General features: G+C 38.3%; 1 protein-coding gene across 1 annotated transcript in view; it reads left to right on the top strand.

Annotated features, from left to right (window-relative positions):
- LOC131575534 (dynein axonemal heavy chain 5-like) overlaps positions 1 to 20,492 on the top strand; it is a 149,094-nt gene extending 128,602 nt beyond the window's left edge. The window contains exons 73-76 of the mRNA XM_058831122.1: positions 5,147 to 5,279; positions 13,690 to 13,898; positions 18,720 to 18,941; positions 20,274 to 20,492. Of these exons, the coding sequence (XP_058687105.1) occupies positions 5,147 to 5,279; positions 13,690 to 13,898; positions 18,720 to 18,941; positions 20,274 to 20,492 (783 nt within the window). The remainder of the gene's footprint in view (positions 1 to 5,146; positions 5,280 to 13,689; positions 13,899 to 18,719; positions 18,942 to 20,273) is intronic.
- The last annotated feature ends 1,569 nt before the right edge of the window (positions 20,493 to 22,061 follow it).

Genomic DNA, 22,061 nt, shown 5'->3' with positions numbered 1-22,061 from the left:
GAGTTCATACAGAGGATGTGCTGTTGGATCTACTTTTTTCTTCTGTATTTCTTGTAGATGCATTCTGAGTTCAGTAAGTGTAGATACCACCTCTTCCTGGGGATAACTAATTTTCTAAGGCTCTGTGCATCTTGATCTGTGAATTATACTTCGATTAATCATACCACACCTTTTCTTCAGTCTGCACTACTGATGGATGACACAGTACTTTTCCACAGAAACATCCAAAAATTATGCTTTGTTTCTGTAACATGGCAGTCATTCCTTTGCTCTGACCGATTCTAGAGAATATACTCTGTTTGTTTTCCAAGAGTTTTTTATTGCTAATAATGTATTTCTCTGTATATCTCCTTGGCTATCTCAGCTGCACTACAACTTCTACAGATTTTACTTCTGTAGTGTTATGAGATTTGGCATTGTTTCTTCTGGACCCTGATTTTTCAATATTTCTTTCTTCAGTCTGCTTGGTGAATTTACCCTTTGTCTCTTCCTCTACATTTTAAAATCTCTCTCATTCTCTACATCTTAGAACTTGATTTGGCCTTTAAAAATCTTTCTTGTAGTGGAATTTCCCTTTCCTGCCATTAGTGCCCAGTTCCATATCTTATGTGTTGCTTATGTGCCAGAAGTGTGGCCACATCTATACAATAAGCAAAAAGAATCTATATCAAATGTGCTTCTCATCTGAACTGTCACTCCATTATTCTGGAACCTCTTAGAAAGCATGGATGTGGCTGGAGTGAACTGTAAAGAAAGCTAAATTTTTAAATGCAGGTTTGCATAAACTGAAAAATGTCCCAAACCCAAATGACTAAAATACAAAATAGAAAAATAATATTATGTTCACTAACATAAAACCAAGAATTTAATTGATCAGAATAGAAAAGAAGGGAGAGTTTAGGTATTCTCTGAGGGAAGAAGCAACAGAGTTTGGCAGAAGCTACAATATGGCAATCAGAATTATGCTTGCAAGAATAAGAGTGAAATGGATTATGTAATTGCTTCCTGCATTGTCTGAGGAAAAAAAAAAAGGAATGAGATTATTTCTGTTTGTGTATTTAAGTTAACATTTGGTCATTCAGGACATTGTTACATACTAATCAAGCTAATATATATGAAACAAATAAAACCAATGTTCTAAATTGCAAGAGTACGAGGGAATATATCAGAAAAAAGAGTTTATGTGCATGCCTCATTGGAACAGATCAGCAAAAAGAGGGACATTCATTAGTCCTAGCAGCATGGCTTGCATTTGGTTTTAGAATAATATTGTGTTCCAGTTATGCCATGACATGTCAGTCTTTGAAAATCTGAGTATAAAGATACTATCAGTGGAGAAAAGGAACAAAAAATTTTGGAAACAATGAAGGTAATTAAAAGCAAATTCTCTTCAGGGAAAGTAGCAGGTGCCTTTGCTACCTTTGATCAGTTCTTGAGGCTCCCTCTAGAAAGCGTGGAGTGAATATGCACAGAGCTACAACCCCAACAGACTGGGTTAGGGACAGATGGTACCAAAACCAATTATTTGCTGACATTCAGAGCTCCGGATTGTATTTTCTCTTGATACGTTGTGAATCCAGAGAAATTTCAGGCTGTCACAGAGAGGCCTTCATTTCTCAATTATTAGCCTTCGGCAATGACTTCAGTCTCAGCAACTTTCAAAACAGGGCAACCATTTTGCCCCATGATATATGCCACTTCTTTTGTTGTGCTCTTGTAATGTTTCTCACCAGTCAAGTAACTTACCCAAAAGAGAAGAAGGAAAATGAGTCACCTTTGCATGCTTTCTCAGCCTGTTGTTTGACATGGGCGATGGAAAATCAAAATAAACCTTCCTCCTGACCTAAAACTGTCCTCATTTTTCTCTGAGTAAGAATTCTGCTTTCATGACACCTTTTGCTTCTGGGTCTCGCCTCGCAGGTTGCAGGAGATTAGTGGTAAAATTATTAGGTCCAGTCAGTCTGTGTGAGTGAAGACAGGTGCAAGAATAAATGTCAGCCTGTCACACAGAGAAGTTTACAATGAAAATGATCCTTGCATCTTGAAAAACAGCTTTCTAGGGAATAGCAAGTTGCAGCGGTTTTTTTCCTTTAATATTTTTTATAGTATTGATTTAGCTGTAATTTCTCTAAGGCTATGGCTACATTAGCAAGCACTGCATGGAAATAAGAATTTGTCTGAGGACCCCAGGCCTTCATTAGATGTTTTTCTGGGGAAATTGCCTTGGTCTAACTCTAGTCTGGGCCTGTAGGCTGAACCCATTTGTAATTAAAGCACCTTAGAGTCCCTGATCCCCACAAAAATAAAAAAACTCAGGGTCTGAACTGAAGCACTGACACAGATGATTCTGTAATGTGTCTCTGGTTTACTTATCAACACTATCAGATATGGTGATCATCCAGCTCTAGAGCTTCTTCTATTTTCTACATATTTTACTGTCTGCTTCCCTATGTACTACAAGGAAGGGGTCCTTGACATCCCTTGAAAAGGGCTTTGGCTTATCCATCTACAGAGTGATGGACTTCCCATTTCTGCTGACAAAGAATGTAGCAAGTAACTAAGTCTGATTGAAAATAATAGCATTTACTGAAAACCATAGGCAGTCACTACTACAGAAACTTGATCAATGATCATGGCAGGAATTCAGCAACTGCTTTTCTACTGACAGTCCTATGAAGTATGTGCTGACAAAAAACTGGTGACCTGAGAATAGTTAAGAAATATGCATAAAGGAATCTGACACAGTAGATATATGCATTGCAAAATCATGTAGACAAAGCTATTATGATTTTAGTAGCTCCTTTCTTAAATCACATTGTTTTATGTTAGATGATAGCTGTTTGCATAATGAAAAGGGGATGTTCTAAGTGGGCTTTATGGAATTAGTATATTAATCTCAGAAAAGCTATTTTGGTTAATGAGTTTAGTGTTTTGAGGGGTTTTTTTCCGAGAGTCGGTATCCATATCTTTATGTCCTAATAAATAGAGCACAGGATGTAAGACATCTTATTGCTTTATAAGAAGAATCCTGATACAAAACTAGTTAATCATACTCAGTGCTTGTATTTGAAATGAATCTTAGCAACAAGGTTTCCAAGAAATGCACTATGTTATACCCAGTAAATCTCACCATAGATCAGGACTGATTTGTATACAATACAGTAAGAAATATGTAATTTTTTTTTCAGTTTTGATATCTGGTTATGCTTGGTGCTCCAGACTGAGTGCTGTGAGCATATCTAGGTTGGATTAGCAAATTTCTGCTTTATTGGTTAGCTCCATTATTCAACACATTATGGGTATTTTTGTAGGTGCCTGAAAGTAAATCAGAAGAATGTGCAAGTTCTGAGAATTCACTAGTTAAATTGTACAATTATCAGTGCAGTAATATTTTAGAATCTTTATTTCATGTCCTCTTTGTAGATTCATAAATATTAATATTTTGGAAAATAGCCTCTTTAATAGCATCTCCCATACAATTTTTCCTCAAATGGGAGAATTCTTCCTCTAAATGATTCCCAGAAGGAACACATGCTTTGTATACTAGAAATAAAAGTGTGCTTCTTATTTAAAGGATAAAATGCATAGAGTATATTCTGTGTAATTCCTTTCTTATTAGTGGCATGCACTAGACTTCTAAGTATTTTGAAAAAATAGATCAAACTTTTTTACTTTTTGTCAAGAAGCAAAATTACCAATTGCTGTGAATTTTTCAGAAAGCAGAGGTTTTCCCTGGATTTTGTATGAAATAATCAGAATACTTCATTGTGTGGATTACCCAAGAACTTTATTGCCTCAGCTCTAGTCTTGTAATTGCTGATTTAAGTATTTTTTTCTCTTTCACAGGCAGGACGCATTAACTCAGTCTGTAAAATGTACTGTCACACTGCAAAGCATTAGCATAATTGGCTGGCACCTATTTCTTGGACATTCTGTCTGACAAATCCATGGGTCCTTGTGATTAAAGTATGATGTATAACCTTGCTGATAACTGTCTCCCAAGGAGGATAGCATAGAAAGTTGAGAAAAAGTATTTTATTTGGCTTGGGGTTGAAATTCAAGATTTGGAAATTGCCAAAGCATTTGCATATTTATCCTAATGATTTTAACTACTCATTTGCTATATGATATTCATCTTGCAGAAATTTGCTATTCATGGTTATAATGAAATCTTTAGTAATATTTATTATTTGTATAAAATGTATAGTATACATAAAAATGTATACAATGAGATATATGAGCTGTTGGCTTTCTAAAAGTGGGGTACAACTCTTGTAAGTCTGAAAAATCAAGAATTCTGGTACTGTATGGGGTGTAGGCACCATGATTTTTGCAGGTGCTATTAAACCCTCTCTCATGCACTGTAGTATACATTGATCTTTGATATACATAGAACATGCAGTGCATGTCTGAAGCACATTCCATGCACATCATATGCAAAAGCGAGATAGGGAATGCTATTGCTACTGTTATTATGACATGTCCTTAACCAACACAGACAACTGATTCAGTTTTGAAAATATTCTCTGTTGAATTTGAGAGAAACTGTTATCCTTAAAAACTAAAAAGGCCAAAGGCTTCTACTTGCAAAATGGTGCACATAATGGTGTAACAGATTTCTGTGGCATCTGTATTATTTCTGGCAATCTTGCCTCTCTAGCAATGGATCCGTGAGCATCTTGTCTTATGAACAAGTCACATGCTACTGCAAGTAGCATCTTTTACATATTATTGTGCTTGTTAAGTGGAACTCCATTTGTTGCATTATATCAGCTCAGCAGGGCAAGAAAAAGTGAGAAAGTTCACCCAGCACAATTTGGAAATACAAAGAAGTTACCATCAAACAGTGCTTTTGTATAGCATGTGGGTTTCTTTATTTTAAGATCTAAGACCCTGCAGCCTAAAAAGGACAGAAGGAACTGCTGTGTCCCTTCAAAAAGAGGGAACTTTTCCTTCTTAGAATGATGGAGGAGCTTGTTCTGGTAAGCTAATGAGTCACAGTGTGCTAAATCTTACAGTTGGCACAGGACTTGAATGGCCATCTGTTACTAAAATGTTTCTTTTCTGAAAATGTTTTTGCTTTCAAAAATTATTGCATGGGAAACAGGAGATTAGATTTTATAATCATTGCACTATTCTTTTTTAGGTGAAAGCCCAACTTCAAAAGATGGGAGCTTTTCAGCCCATAAACATATTTCTCCGTCAAGAAATTGATCGGATGCAACTTGTTATATCCAGAGTTCGAGCTACACTGACTGATCTCAAATTGGCTATTGATGGTAAGCTGCAATATCAAAAATTTTAATTAAGGTGCAATATTTATTACTAGCAGTTGCTTATATCATAAATAAATATTTCTCCTAATTTCCTTACTTTCTCTTTTGTTCCCTCCCTCACACAGTTATTCTCTTTTTCTCTCTCTTTATCATATGACCACTAATTCTAGTCCTTAAAGTCTCCTGATTGCATCTCTAAGGACACTCCACCTAAATTTATTCTGCATGCATGTGCTCCAGGATAGCAGTTCGTGTCCCTCAGCACTGCTTCACTTCTGTGATTCTCTCTAGGATCCTACAGAGCTCACAGGAGCTGAATTGTGTGATTAAGTCCACAGGTCATGTACCAGAGTCATTTATGAAATTAAGCTGAGAAATAATGATATAGAACAAAGTAGAAGTGTTGCTGCTAAGTAATTGAGAGACAGGGAACTCAGGAGGCAAGGTGATAAAGACTCTAATTTAAGGTGAAATTTGACATTTTTGTGAAACCGGTTATACCAAATGGCTTGTCTCTAAAAAGAGGCTGAAGTGAGTGGCAGTGTCAGTCAAAAGAGAGAGAGACACACACTTCTTCTTTTAGGCATCACAGGAGTCAGTAAGCAGCACGCTGTATCTCTCAGAGACAGGAGCATTTGGCTGAAAGTGAGCAATGGTGAATGAAGTTAAAATAAACCAAGAGTAGAGGCAACTAGAAGCAGATGGAAAATTTGATCAGAAAAGGAGTGAGGAAAAAGAAGGGATAATGATGTTGCCATCTGCTTTTTGTTTTCACTTCCTATTTCACTCATCTGCAAGAGTTGAAATACCCAGGAAGAAAGGTGTACTGTTGCTGAGCCAAGCTTCTTGAATTAACAAATTAAAATGAAGCAGGAATGGGGTTGATTCCACTGGCAAAGCTCTCACCCAGGTCTGCTGGTCTCTAGCAAAGAGACAGAAATATCTGAGACAGCAAACTGTCCTCACAAGAAGCAGGTCAGAATGCCTCAGAATTAGTCCCTTCTGACATAGCTGACAGCATTACTGTAATCTGTTTTACTGGCGTTCGGACAATGTCTTTTGTGAGGGGAGACTTTTTAAAATTTGTATTTTTATTACATAAGGATCAAAAGGATTTTTTTTCCTATCATTTATATGATATAGTAAGACAACAATACATGCTTCAGAAACCTCATGCTTATAATCTGAATCTAGGAAAGAAGTTCATAAATGTGCCCAAGGCTAATAATCTTTCATATCCTGTAATAACATATGCAAAGATCAAGCTGGAAGAAACAATTGTCCTCTCTTCCTAGGCTGAAAGTTCCCTTTTATATGTGAATAGAGTCCTTTTTCAAGTAAATAAAAAGCATATTTTCCATCCAAGAAAGTGTTAATCTTTCCTTGATTGTGACAGATATATTTAAATTCTCAAATTGTATAATATTCTGCAGCGGGGTGGATGAGTAACATAATTTATTTGCACTTCACATTCACTTCCACAGTGGGTGCAGTCCTCTGCCAGATGTTTAATCAAGTTAATGCTGTAACTTTTATGCAATTCTCTAAAACATAATTTCTTACGTACAGGCGAGTTAAATATAGTGAAAAATTGCTCTGAAAACAAAATTGGATGTATAGTTAACCATAACAATTAATGGCTTCTGGCATGTTCATGCTATATCAAGTGAATATGGTAGACTGTTAACTAGGGGATAGAAAGAACATTTAGTCACTCTACCTCAGCAAAAGAGAAAACCACAAACTGTCTCATACTAGATTCTCTCCCAGAACTAGTCAACTGCAGTCTCAGGTCATCTGAGGTGCTTCATTTTCTTTACAATGAGGTAAACTGATGTGCCTGCTTAAACAGGTTGTGTAATTTTTGGCATCTGCCCTGCTCATGTATCTGGCTCTGGCTTCACAAACTTGTTAAGGCCCCAGCACCCACTTTTAGCAGACCTAAAATTTCAAATAAATTTGGTGTTTAAGAACATAGTGTGTCTTTAGGTTGTGAAAGGAAGTCTGAATATCTGATTCTGCAGTTTGGATGTGAGTGGGCGGACCTTGTAATTTTGATGTTGCTAACCAAGTTACATTTGAGGTGATGTAAAGCTCTCCTCAGGGAGAGCCCATGTGCAGCTGAACACGAGGGATGTAGAAGGAATTTTCAGACACAGTTTTGTCCCTCCATCCAGAGGGCAGATTAAGCAGTTCAGCTTTTGGGAGGGGTGAGGATGCTCAGCATGTGTCCAATATGTTTGTTGGCAAATATGCCCCAGGAGCTTGCATCTCCACCAATAAGCTTTGCTGCCCAGAGGGATACTTTTTCTGGATCAAATTGTAGTAATTAGATTGTAGCTGCACTTTGTACTCTCACTTATGTCCCAGCCATTACTTCTGCTTTAATTACTTATTGATTGCCCAGGGTTTATTTCACAGTTGGCATAATACAGAGCTTCACCATAAATCAGAACACGGCAGTGATGGTTGTCCTCTTGAGTGCCCTAAATAGAAGCCATGCTCCAAACAGAGGAAACTTTTCAGAGACAAGGAGAAGTAAGGCCATGGGGTTTGTATCAAAAATGCCACATCTTAATGCATTATGAGCAGCAGATCTTGAGCCGCTGTCAGAAGATGACCATTCTTTGTAGGGCATTATCCAAGATGTAGAGCTCCTGTGTGCTTCCCTCCTGCCTCTGGCAGTGGTAGAGGCCTCTGGCACAGAATGCTAATCCCCCACTCTTTATTGTAAAGTGGGTACTTGAAATCCTCTCTCCCACTAGTGAAGATAGCGTCTCTAAATGCAATAAAATCTAATGACCCATCCAGTTATTCCTAGCCTTTTAGTTTGTTTGTTTGTCTGAATGTGCCCTGTCTGTGAGATTTAGTGGGGCTGTCTTTATATCTCCATGCACTGGATAAGAGTGGTAAGCATTTTGATGCCTTTTCTTGGTGAAGAAAGTGAGAAGAGAGATTCTCTGGGAGTGTTTTCCATTAATGAAGTGGAGCATACTTTTAGTAGCACTGAAAGTGGATATTGAAGCCTTGGCAGTGGAAATAAGCACAGCTTTTTTTAATCCTTATTCTTTTTAACCCACTTATTTAAGGGTTTCTTGTGAAAGAAAAAATGGTTAACTCATTTACTTATATCTAGGTTCTATTTGGATCATAAAACTCCATTCACTTGGTTCTGGTTTCTGGTACCTTACAGCTTTGTGTTTTCAAACCAATCCTTGGGAATTGCCTAAATTTCCTACTTCATGAACATCTGAGAAGCCTTGGATTTTTTTATCTTTTCATGTTATATATATATGCCACATGGTCACAGAACTCCAACTGCTATTTGTACAGTATTTGCAGAGTTAGGAGAGAGAAGTCCTTTCCTGATAACACATTTCCTGAAAACACAGCTCTTCTACTGCAATGTAGTTCTACATATGTTACAGGGGTTACGTGGGGTTTTTATGTCATCTACACAAGCTCATGTGTGAAGCCCAAGGTAAAGACTCACTGCTTTTTTACAACTCAGAACACCATGAAGTTGAAAGTAGCATTTGTATCATGATGCTGCAAGGAATTTCTGTTAATTTTATGTAGCACCTTATAAGAGGGATATAAATGAAGATCAAAAGAGTCAAAAGTGGTAGCTGATTATTTGTTTTAACCTACCTGGTGAAAAAGTGATGCTTAGGAAGCTAGTCTTGCCAGAGTGCACAGGAAAGGTAATTTCCCATGAAAGGAAGAAGTACGGACTCATTCTCCATTTGGCTAAGTTCTATTTTGACTCATAATGGTATAAGACTGCTAACACTAACATAGTTTTAGTTTGGCTTGCTGACAGTGGTAATAGAATTTTGAACTAAAAGATCTTGAGCTCTTGCCTGCTAAGTTCTACTCTCTGTGTGTGTGTGCATGTGCGTGTGCGTGTGTGTGTGTGTGTGTGTGTGAGGGGTTCATCACTTTTGGATGAAGATTTTATTTGAAAATGATTAAGAGCACTCCGTAAAGACATTAATGGAATGTAACAATGGGGAGATCATTTGAGAAATGAAGGGGATGAGTCTAATGTGTTTTGTGGTGTAGTTACTCTTGGCTCAGCAGCTATCATCCATTATTTACTTCTCATCCTGATAAGAATGCCAAAATGCCTCCTGTTGTCTTTCACAGTGTGGCACATCATTTCTGAACTTCTTAATAGGTGTTACATATGCTTGCCGTGATGCTGGCCAGGACAACTGTTTAGTGAAACACATTGCATATTAAGGACAAACTACAGAATAGAGTTTATTTGCCTGTTGTATTGCTCTAGCTCAGGGCAGTGATTTGTATGACTTTTTTTCTAGAGTTGTGTGTGGATTTTCACCTTCAAATTACAGCTTCAAACTTTTTATTTTCAGTCTTTTGATGGAAAGGACTCTTCAGCCAAGAGCATTTAGTACTGGAGATGGTAAACTTTCATAACAATTTACTTTAAAATTGCCATCTTTCTGACTGAAGGATTTAGCTATTGAAGAGAATCTAGGATTTTTGTGCTCTTCTATATGAAATATTGCACACTACTCAAGTTTCTTAGTCCCTCTCATCTCTCCTGACTTGAAGAATTAAATCAGAAGATTCTGCACCAGAAAAAATAGGTGGGAAACAAAGAGAAAACAAAGCAGGGGCAAAGATTAGATGCAGCTGGAGAGAATACCAGTCTGCAAGTAAAACATGGAGAGAGTGTTGTGCATTGCAGCTCTCAGCTGCCTGTTTTCCTGTTCTAGAGATGGAGCAAAAGAAAGTGACAAACTGTTGAGGGGCCTTGGGATTAAAACAGTGTGGTGGAGTTAAATGAGCTTCTGAGAACTTCCTAGGAATTACCTCTAAATACTTAAGTACACAAGTGCTGCAAGTGAAGAAAGAGAAAAACACCCAAAGAACTGCCTGAAGAAAGTGACTTCTATCAGCACTGCAGTGGTGGTCACAGAGCCAGCAGAACCATACTAAATCTGGCGGAAAAAAAAAATAGTTTTCTGTATGGGAAAACTTACATTAGCTTTTATACCTTGTGCCTTTGGGTGGAATAATTAAAAAACCTTTGGAGAAAACACAGGCAAGTGTTAGCTGTTGCCACATGGCAGAAAGAGAGGAAAACTTAGGAAGTTATAAACAAGTTGGTGTTTTCCTTTCAATATGTTCAGCATAGAAGATGGAGCTTGGTGGTGGAGGCAAGGTGTGACTGCTTCAAGAACAAAGCGGGTTGTTTGGGAGGCAAACTTAGGTGGGGATTAACAGCTGAAAAGTTCAACTGCTGGGGCTGCAGCTGGGACAGTCAATAATGTATTGATGCTTTCACTGAGCTTTTTCCTCCCTGCACTGTTCAGGCTAGCTTAACAGATGCAGTGTCTAGCAAGTATTGTCCTCCAGGGCTAGTCTCCAATTTTATTATAGTGATATCAGCTATTGGTGAACTGTACTTGATGAAGAAAGTAGCTTTTTCTCATCTCATTTGTATCCTACATAATTATTCTTGATATTTTTGATTTACATTCTGTGCCTGTGGGAAAAGAATCAGTCAGTGGACCAAGGCTTTCTTTGGTTCATGCTGGAATTTGAAGTCCTTCCTTTGTTCCTAGCTTTAGCTACTCATTTAAATGAGATATGCAAGTTTCTTAGTCCAGATAGACACTTTCATAAATGTGAAATTCAAAACAGATCAAAATTTTACAAATTCCACAGTTTTCAGATTTAGTTTGTGGGAGGCATGATAGTGAAAGGGGTCAACTCCAAGAAATAATGCAAGCTCCTGATGTAGTTATTCAAAGCATTGTATCTGTTGAATGGATCACCCTAAAACCAGATAGCTTTAAAAGAACAGACTATTTACTTTAATTACCAATAAAAATGAATTATCCTCAGAACTGAGAAGCTTTATTTGGGTTATTCCCTGCTCAGCAATAGGATAGATTTAGATGTGGTTTTGAAGGGAGATGGTATAAATTTAGGGCAACCAAAAAGAGGAATCCTCATTTCCAAACTGCGTATACTGTGCAAGCAGTGTGGATATAGTAGATACTATTTTTGAAGTATGGAAAAGCCCTCTTTTCTTTAACTCACCTGACCCTCCATCAGTCATTTTCCGATGGGCTTTATTCCATTCAAGAAAAGTAATATCATGGAGTAACCCCCCAAAATAACCAAGTTATAAACAGTTGGCCTGTCTGATTCATAGAGCATTTGAGCCTGTCATGTTAAGTTCATAGGACGTTCAGTCTCTTCATATAGTACAGTGCTCTCAGGTTCTTGGAAGTTAAATATGAGAAGCCTATGGCATTGTACTACTTATTCAATTTAACAAAAATTGTTTTTGAAACACCTGTACCACTTTTGCCCAGAAAGATGGCATGATTTTTCTCCAGTGGTACTGATTTTATTTCTGACAATTATTTTATTTTGTGAATTATTTTTATTTTCATCAGTGTATTCTGGCTGCAGGAATGCATCCCAACACCCACAGATGCCATTTAGTGCTGAAATTCAAGCACTGGATGCCTACTGCCAGAGAGGACACCCCCTCACTAGGAATATTTGTGCAGATATATGGGCATGGCCTGAGCTGTGAACATACCTCATTCTCAAGAACACTCTGGCTTAACGTTCCCAACAGCTGCTCTGAGTCATAGCAGGCAGACATCTGAAGGGATTTCACAATGCTTCGGGGCAGGGACTGGTTGTATCTCCCTATTAGAAAAGCTCCAGCCTGCACAGAAGAATAGAGAAAGAAAGGAGAAAGCTGAATGTATCAGCCTGAAAACAAGGAATAACCAGAGCTGAAAGAGTTCTTTCTTTCTCAATTCAATAGTAGTGATCCCGAGGGCTAAACCAAGATGCTCCTCACTTGTTTTGTGTACTCAGTACGATTGCTCTGAAGTTGGAGACTTCAAGACTTTTCCCCTCACTTTTTGTGTCTCTATAAGGTGAATAAAGCATATGGTTTAATACTACATTTTTCTAAGCAAAGTGGAGAAGACATGAAGTGTCTTCTTTCTTAAATGTTGGTTCTCTTGGTTATATATTAGAGAAGATTAAAACCCAAAGAGAAGGTTCATTAACTGTGTTATAGAAGTCTCTATAGCTACCCCAGAATGTGATTCTGAGCCTGACTACAAAGAAATTGCAGGGAATGCAGGATAGGTGGTATTTTTTAATATTTACAGTTTTGTAAAAGTTAATGGTTTTCTCAAAGAATTTGTTGCACAAAAAGAGGTGCATATAAATGGAAACAGATCACTCATTATCTGCTGGAAGTAATCAAGGCCTATTTGTCATTTATATATTGTAGAAAGCACTAAATTTGCACACAGTGCTATAGGAGTCTTAAGGTTGTAATGCTGTATTCTTCAAAATTAAGCTGGTGTTTGGTTTCCAAATACTCTTTCCTCCCCATCAACTGAAGCCCTGTCAACCTCAGTGGAAGGAAGGGGTTTGAAATGCCTTCTTTTTACAGGCCACACTTCCTTATGGGTATGTTTACATGGACCATTGCAGTTTTTGTTTGGTGGAAGCCACTTAATTCTGTTCGGTATCTCATGTTGTCCTTGTGGCAACTACAGCAGCTGTGTATGTGAGGATACATTGAACTTTAGTTTTATATGAATATTTAATTAAAGTTGGGGTTCTCTTATACAAACCAGACCAGTTTGTATAAGAGAATAACAGCATCAGTTTCTGGAACAGAGAAGTCATCTTGAGGCATGGCCGTGTGCCAGATCCCAGTACTGTTGAGAGTACATAAGATGTAGGAACTTCTAGCACGTGGAATGGTGAGTGCCATTGAAAAATCACTGTCTTAGTAAATGCCAACATTCTAGTGGAGAGAACAGCACTATGCATGGAAGACGTGAGTATGCACTGCCAAAAAAATAAATCTTGCCTCTAGCTTTATTCTACCTACTACTTTGCCACTGAGAATCTTGATAATGGAAATGTACAAAGTTTTCATTAATAACAGTGAATTTCATGAATATAATCACTGCCAGTACATGCTTAGGCTATAGATGAGTTACACAGTGTATCTCTATCATTGATCATGCATGTAGGATCCATTAAAATTTATAAAAAAGTTTTCAATGATTAATCACATTCCAGACACGCTGTGAATATAATGAATATAAATAACATGTATAAGGGAGAAGAAGTTGTTTAAGAAACATATCTTTGTTTCTGATCAAAACAACAGAAGAAACATCATTTATCTTATCGCCTTTAGCTTTGAATCAAGGCTTATAATTTTGAACAAATTAACTGCAAACAGATAAGACTGCAGTGCTACAGGTGTGCAATTAAGGCGCAACAAAAGAGGTTTTATTAGACTCGGAATATCATTTGGAAGTTTTAATTGCCTTTGCAAGCTAGGGGAAAGTTCATTCTGAACATTTTACATATCTTCCAGGAACCATGATTATGTCAGAAGAATTGCAAGACGCTTTAGATAATATTTATGATGCTAGAATTCCAAAACTGTGGTTTAGAATTTCCTGGGAGTCAACTACCTTAGGATTTTGGTTTACTGAGCTGCTTGAGCGAAACCAGCAGTTCAGCAGCTGGCTGCAGGATGGCCGTCCAAACCAGTTCTGGATGACAGGATTCTTTAATCCACAGGTAAGATTGCCACATTGGCCTTTATAACTTTTGAGTTACAGTTAAATTGGACCCTGGGAGAACTTCAAGTTGATTTAATATTTACTATGTTAAGTCACATTTAATAATCTATATTAATTTTTTAGCATAAGTATAAGATAAAACATCTTCACTATCTACTGAAGAAATTTTTGCTAGAAAAAAATAATGCTCCTGAAATAATGAAATACATATTTTGGCTGCTTTAATTATAGTGAGGAAATTAGGTAAGTATATACTTTCACATTTCAACTTAATCTTCCTTTTATTGCCTCTTCTGTTACACTAATTGGTTTTTTATTTATTGCATTAAACACCTTCTGAGTACAAAAGGAGATAAGTTCCAGAACTGTGATATAGGAAGAAGAGATTTGGACTTGGTTCTCTATCCTTGCAAATCAGTTCCTTGAAATGGAAGGTTTGTTATTCATACCACCCAGAATTGTGCCAGACATGGTCTGCAGAGACAAATAAAAAATACAGCCTCTTGTCTGCACCATCCAAAATAAAAAACCTGGCATGAAATGAAACACAAAAAAGGGAACAGCTGAAAGCAGAGTTAAAAGAAGTAAAGTATACATACCTAGATGATGTGTAGTTTCTTTGCAGAGCTATCCACATTCATTAAGGCTTTTTATGATTCACAGATGTTTGTGGGAAGTGTGAGTTGTGGAAATGAGTCATTGTGAGAGTATCCAGCCAACAGGTTTCTATGAAGCCTTAGGAAAGAGCTATTTTAAAGATCTATTTTAATCTCAGTACTTGTTAGCAATGCAAAAGCTAGCTTAAACAGCTGCCTAGAATAGAGAAAGCAACAGTGGCAAATATTCTTCAGGACTACTGCTGGGAAATATCCATCTATCATCTGTCCTGTGCATGTCAGCTGTCTGCTGGTTACAACTTTATAGCATGGAAGGGGGCTCACTGAGTCCCTGAGTAAAGGGTTCTCAAGTATGAGGGAGAGGAGTAGGATTCTAATAAAATAATTATGCTTCCACACTTGGTTTGCTAACAACATGCTGATAGCAGCATTCTAAAATACTTCAAAGTAACTTTTGCAGTGATCAGGCTGGATGCAACCCTAACAGGCTTTTGGCTGTGCTGGTGTTTGCTTTTGCACTAGAGATGAGCAAGAGCTGATAGAGATTTTGTACTGGACATTTCAGCTGGCTTTTTTGTGCTCTGGGGTTGTGTCAGTTCTGAAATTTTGCCAGCCCAGATAGGGCATCCTACATTTTTTTGGATCAGTATAGCTGGATTTCTGAATAGAGCTGCCAAATAATCAGTGTAAAATGTCCCCAAACAAATTGTGATTTAATAGACCATAGTAAATGAGAAAGCCTCTAGAAATACAAAAATTACACACTTCATAACCCCTAGTTCTTAAAGTCCCTAAATACATTGTGTGCAGAGATTAAAAAATTTATTTGTGCTGACAATCACAAGCTTAAGAATCAGATGATTATTGTTGCGGTCACCATTTTCTGTAACCAAGGCTGTGGGAGTGGCTCGTTCTAAAAGCAATTCACCTGAGCAAAGGCTAATTTTCTACTTAATTAACTATTATTTTGTTAATAGTCATACTGCCGTGTTTAAAATCAGTATTTCATGTGTTAAGAAAATTGATTTTTGACTTCTCAAACAAGCTGAGGTGATGAGGTGTTAGTGCTGCAGTTCTAATGGCTTGTTTGTAATACCTGAGAAGTTGTCAGAAATACCCTTTCATTTGTGAGATAAAATACAGCTCCTAAGTCATTTGCCTGCTTGCATATATCTCACTGTTTGCTTCACAGTAAATGGATAAATGCCATGGATAACACAAGGCAATAAAATAGATTTATAGCACTGGGAAAACGAGGCATTCTGGCAATAAAAAATAATATAGGACCAGACTCTGCCTTCTCTTGGACTGTTTATACACTTGGATAAATTCAGTAATTTCACAGAAGTTAATCTTTATTTTTAGTGATACAAATGAGGGCTGGCTCAGACTTCTATGTAGAAGAAACCTGATTTCCCATGTGTATCTGCATTGGGCCAAGATAACTGGGGTGGACAATACAAGAAATGCCATGAATTTTCTTCTCTCCTGGAAGTTAAGATGATGTTACTGGATTTTTTTCATCAAAAACTTGACATTAGGCATTTCTCATTTCTACCTCCCTATTTCCATTTAGTGGCTGACACTGTTTTATTGTTTCCTTGTTTGCATCTCTGTATCCACTTCCTGTCACTTGTCCTAAACATAGATTTTAAGCACTGTGAGGCAAAACTGTCTTTCTGGTTGTGTAGTACTCAGCATAATCAACCCTCAACCTACTTCTACGACCCTTAGATGTAAGGTAAATGTGAATACTGCCAAAGTAATATGAATACTAATGAGACTATGAAGTACAGTACCTCCATTCCTCAGTGTCCACTTAATTAGTTCACAAATAATTATTAACCTGCTATAATTTGCTCAGAATTTGTGAAGTAAGTGATGGACAAGGAACCTCCAAAGTAAGATAAAGGAGAGAACATGATTCTGAGAGCAAGATTATTTTCATGTATTTTGTCATAGCTTCCATGTGTGCCTGCTTTTCCCTCACTAGAAGGTTCAGAGTTAGTTCACATGAGTTGTTAAAAGGCAAAGGGACAAAGCTTTAGCAGGCTTCAGTGAGCTGGACAGGGAGAAATTCAGGAAAAGGCAAACACACATATACAAGAAAAAATACCAAAACCCTAACCAACCAAAACCAACCAAACCAAACCAAACCAAAAAAAAGGCAAGGATGACCAGAAATTGAAACAGATGTCACGGCAAGTGGTTCATTTTGTCCCTGACAGAGGATTTTGGGAAGAGTCAAAGCCTCAGCTGTACAGTGGCACCTCAAGCCACTTGAATCTGTCTTGCTCTTTGTTGTGCCATTCACCCACTCTGGGACGCCCGGCTGGGCCTCCAGCTCACAGCTGCAGTCTTCAAACGCTGTCTAGGATTCATTCAAATGAGCAGATAAGCATGAAAAGTCCCACTGTAGAAAGTGTATAGGTCCTGCTATCTCTGTAGAAATAATCTGCTATCTAAACCTTATCCCTGAAGACAACTCACAGCTTGGAGCTTACTTTTATTCCAGTGTTTCCATGGTGCCTTTGAACTGATTCCCTTAATACAGTCATGGCTCTGTCCTCTTCATGCTCTTCTTTCTTTAATATTTCAGTTTATCTGGGATCCAGTAGCCCTCTGGGGCCTCTATGGCAGTGAACACTTCATGTATTTTAAACTAGTAGTTCTAGCATGTTTCTACAAATTAAAATTCCACAAATTACTGCAAGGACTCTGCTTTCATTTAATGGTATTTCTGATAGAAGAATTTGGCCTTTAATCCTGTCTCCCTCAGCTATACACTGGAGCTCTCAACTACTTCAAATGCAATTACCACTATCTGTGCTATCACAAAACCTCTTTAAAACACTTGTCCTGGGGTCTCTGGTATTATATTAATGAGAAGCAACCAGTGTAAGTTAGCAGAAACATCTGAGTTAGTGAAAGTCACCTCATTGTCTCATAACTTAAAGGGTATTGCATGGCTACCAAGTGCTTGGAGCAGTCCAGTCCTATCAGCCAGAGACTGGTCCCTGTGTTCAGTAGACAATTTGCTGATTTTACCACATCTGACTTCTTTCCACTAATTTGGCTCTAATGGTAGCTCAACAGAGCATCCTGCTCTGTGAATATTGAAAAAAAAACAAAAATCTTTTTCAATTCCCTCATTCCCATCCTGATTTCTTCCTAGCTGTGCTGTTGACTCACTGATTCCCACCTTTGTGTGTTCCTCATGTGGCTCTCTACCCCCACTTCTCTGTCTCCAGGTGCTTTAGTTCCTTGTTCTGAAATATGTCAGGAAACTTATTCTTTCCTGGTTGTCCTTTTTGTTGCTCTTGCATATTCAATTTTGTCTTTTATTCGTCCACCTCCTTGATGGAGGAAAACCTCCATGGTTTTCCATAAGGTAAAATAACATGCACATCCAGCATGACCTCTGGAACAGCAAAGGAGTCTCTCCTCCCATCTCTATGGACTAAGGCACTTCCTAGGTACTGAACTCTGCTTTCCTGTGGACAGCTGTATCAGTGAAGCTGACCAGCATCTTCAGCCTGGCTTGTCTTTTGATAGCTTATACCAACATCATGAGATTGTGGCTCTCTAGAACAAAGAGTTAGTTTTATTCTGTGCTGCTGGAGTGTTCTGTGTTTAACTTGCTGTTGTCTAAAGCACTGCAGTATATAAAGACTTCACTGAGCAAAGTGTCAGAGGCATTTCAGTATTTAATGGTATGATTCCAGCTGGTACTTCCTTTGTGCTCTGTAAAATGCTTATTTGTTGACTGAAAAGCATTTCTTACAATGTTAGTATAATAAAAGATGAATAATATAGCCAGTGCTAGAGAAATTAGAAATTACCTGTGTTTGGAATCTCTCAAAACACATTAATCTGGCAGCCTTATAAACCTCTTTCCATCTGGTTGGCTGTAAAAAAGGCATGAGAGGTGAATTATACAGGCACTTCTGATATGTTAAATAGGCCAACTTGGGGGCTGCTTAACACCAACATGTGCACACCAATTATGTATGGATGCATGGTACTGAGAAAGTGTAGAAAACCGGTGGATTTACACTACCAAGTTTAGTTTATATGCACATGAAATTTTTAACACAGCTGGTGTCACTTACATAGGAAAAAAAAAAAAAAAAGTTGTAAATGGTTTAAATTCAAGGCTTTTTAAAAAATCCACTGTGTTATATTCCTGTGTGTCTCCTTAGGGATTCCTGACGGCCATGAGGCAAGAGACAACTCGCATGAATTTAGCCAAAGGGTGGGAACTGGACAGCGTTGTTCTATGCAGTGAGGTGACCAAGATGATGAAAGAAGATGTTGTTGGCCCTCCTCCTGCTGACATTGGTGGGGTTTACATACACGGCCTGTTCCTTGAAGGGGCAGGCTGGGACCGCAGGAACAGCAAGCTGGTGGAGTCAGCACCAAAGGTAAGGATCAAGTGGGTGTGTGTAGCAGGCTGTGGCATAATGCATGTGCTCTGGGAAAACCAGGAAGTATGCTGAGCGCCTGCAGCAGTGTTTTCAGAACAGGTTTTAAGAGGGTAACCAACACTAGTGGTGCTGGGCAGAGGATAGACTTTTTACCTACCAGAAGCGAACAAAAAGGCTCCTGTCAGAAAATGAATTTAGGATGCATAGCACTAGAGCCGACCAGATGCTGGGCTTCTTGGCTTCAGGGGCCCTAGCAGCACAGTTATGTTTGAATGAAATAGTGCACCCCCACAGTCAGTCTTCTTTTGACTGACCAAGGGGGACCTTATCAAAGCTTCCAAAGCCCTGGGCTACGTTTGATATGGAGGTCATTGTTTGGTTGACTAGAAATCCCTAGTGTTTGTTTTTTAATGTGAGGAAAAGTATTAGTTCTGGGTCATGCTCCGTTATCCATGCATTGAGTTACATTTCACTGATGTGACTAAGCAGATTTAAAATCTAGCTATGGACTAATGATTAGATACTGTAGTCACGGTCCAGGGAAAATTGTCATTGTCTGCACTTGTACACTTTTTCCATGCCAGTGCTAACTGTCCTGGAATTGGAATTGAGGTAATTCCTGTCCATAGGTAGAACAATTCTGTGTCTGACTGAGAGAAAAGTTTTCCAAACTAAACTTTGCCAGCTCTAACTTCTGTTGCCTGGTTTGTCAAAAGACCCCATTAAACATGGAACTTACTCAAGTGTTCTGGAATGTTCAGCAGGATCTGAGTCTATTTTATCCCCTGACAATGAATACTTTATCTTGGTGGGAGACCTGAGAGGATCTAGTTTGGATAAACACCCAATAAGCACCTTGGATGTTAGAAGTTCCACTGTCAGCAGTGCAGAGGTAACAAGGAGGGTTGCTAGTTGCGGCTTGGTTTTTGCAGCTCCAGTCCTGCCATTCAGGAAAAAGGAGGTGGGGAAAGAATGGGAAACGTCATTAAAAGGGGCAAAGGAAGGGAAAAAAGACAATGGTTGCTGTCCCTCCTAGAACCACCCTGACATTTTTCCATCTTACCTCCACAGCATGCTGTTTTCCAAGTCTCTGCTTTTCTGCTTTCCTTTTCTTCCATTAGGCTTCCTGATGACTCTTGTCCCTGAGCTGCCACGGGCTTGAAGTTAGTGTCAACACAGTAGTGAGTGTAGGACTTGTATTCTCATGTATACTTCTGCTGAGGTGCTTTTGCTGAAGGCCATCACTGATTCTAGCTCTAGTGTTTAGAATTCAGATGTCCTATCCTGCATCTCTAATGCTGATCCCTGTGCATCTTTTAACATTCTCAGGTGCTGTTCACGAGCCTTCCTGTAGTCCACGTGTACGCTGTTAGCATGACAGCGCTGAACGACCTAAGGAAGCAACACGGAAATGTCTACTCCTGCCCCGTCTACAAAAAGCCTCGGAGAACAGACCTGACGTACATCTTCTCTTTGTATCTGAAAACAGTGCAGAATCCTGATCACTGGACTTTGAGGGGGGTAGCACTGCTCTGCAGTTCGAAGTAAGGACAGACAGCTGTGAAAGAAAGAAAGAACCACGAAGTAGGATTAAGCTGCAGCCAGTGTTGCATTGTTCTTGTCAAAGTGGTGTCTACCTTCTCACAGGGGGATGGGGATTGGCAGGCGATACATAGAGATTATGTTAGCTGCACATAGATCAGTTTACTCTGTTCACAGCAAAAATACTGAATTTATTTATCCTGGGAATATCAGAGGGAAAACAACTGCAGATGTAAATTTGGCAACTCTTATAAAGCAAGTGAGAATATAATCAACTAATTTGCTCATAATGGAAACACTACATAAAAAAGTGCTTATGATACTGACAACTGCTCTGACATCTTATGGTGGTTCTTTTGTAGATGTTATCTTTCATCTTAATACAAGAATTTTTCATAATATAATATAATTATTTTTAAATTCAACTTTGTAGTTAAAATCTCATCATCCATAACATTATTAAAGCTGTAATGACAAGATAATTAAATGCATAGTGAAGTTTTATGTTTATCTGCATATATTTCAATGCATAGTTCCTATGATTTTGCTTGCTTGGGTGGTTTTACTAATGGCTGTGACCATTTTCTTGAACAGTCATTTTTTAATGGAAACAATCATAGAAACAGGAGTGTTTATCTTTGCACAAGAAATGCTTTTTGCACTTATTAACTTGTTTCTAAACCTATATCCACTTATAAGGAAGGTTTGCACATCCCCCATCATTAGCAGGAAGGAAGGTTTTAAAGTTTTCTCAGAGTAAACACATATGAACACCATTTTGGCTCTATTAGTACTCCTTCCATTTGCATTTGTGCCTGAATCCTGAAAACTCAAACCTCTTAAGTGCTTTTTGTTCTGTATTTTGCATCAGTTTAGTTTTAAAAAAGGAAGATGACACACAGGCCATACTTCACCTGAATGGTTGAACTATTTTTGTGTTAACCACCACAGCTATCTACCCTGTAAGTGAAGGATGATTGATACTTCTCTTTTAATAGACAGATGGGTATTGGCAGAAAATGTGTTTGGCTTCTTTCACTAGTACAAATTCGAAGCGAACGAAATTGTTGTTGGATGTTATGAAAGAAAGACTTGCAGTCAGGACTTTGTTAATCTTTTTTTTTCTCCTTGTAAACACTTTTAATTTTTGTATAGCAAGTGTCTAAGAAAGTAGTTCATCTCTTTCACAGACAGTTTTACTCTGCAGTTAGCAATTGCAGGGCTCATTCCACGAGGAAGTTTGATATTCACACTCACACCCACAACGAAGTACAGAGTGCCAGATTTCTTCTTGGAAAACAGAGAAGACAGGGACAGGGTCCCTTTTTTCCACTAAGCTAGGAGCAACAGTGCTGGCAAGATTATCTTTTCAAGTGAAACCAACTGTTCAAAAAATATACACCAGACCTCCCTGCAGTGCAGCTGTACATCAACCAATTTCATTGAGAATTTTGTTTCTGAGAATGCTGAAGGATTCGGCTTAGTGATCATTGATCTTGGAAATTATGAAAAATATGGGGGAGACTTCAAGTAGCAAAGGTCTGTGCTGTTCCACAGAAACTGAGGTTGCAAACC

The sequence above is a fragment of the Poecile atricapillus genome, chromosome 2, assembly GCF_030490865.1.
Source record: "Poecile atricapillus isolate bPoeAtr1 chromosome 2, bPoeAtr1.hap1, whole genome shotgun sequence".
Lineage (NCBI taxonomy): Eukaryota > Metazoa > Chordata > Aves > Passeriformes > Paridae > Poecile > Poecile atricapillus.
The sequence above is the reverse complement of the archived record's forward strand: the minus strand, read 5'-3'. Positions and strand labels throughout refer to the sequence as shown.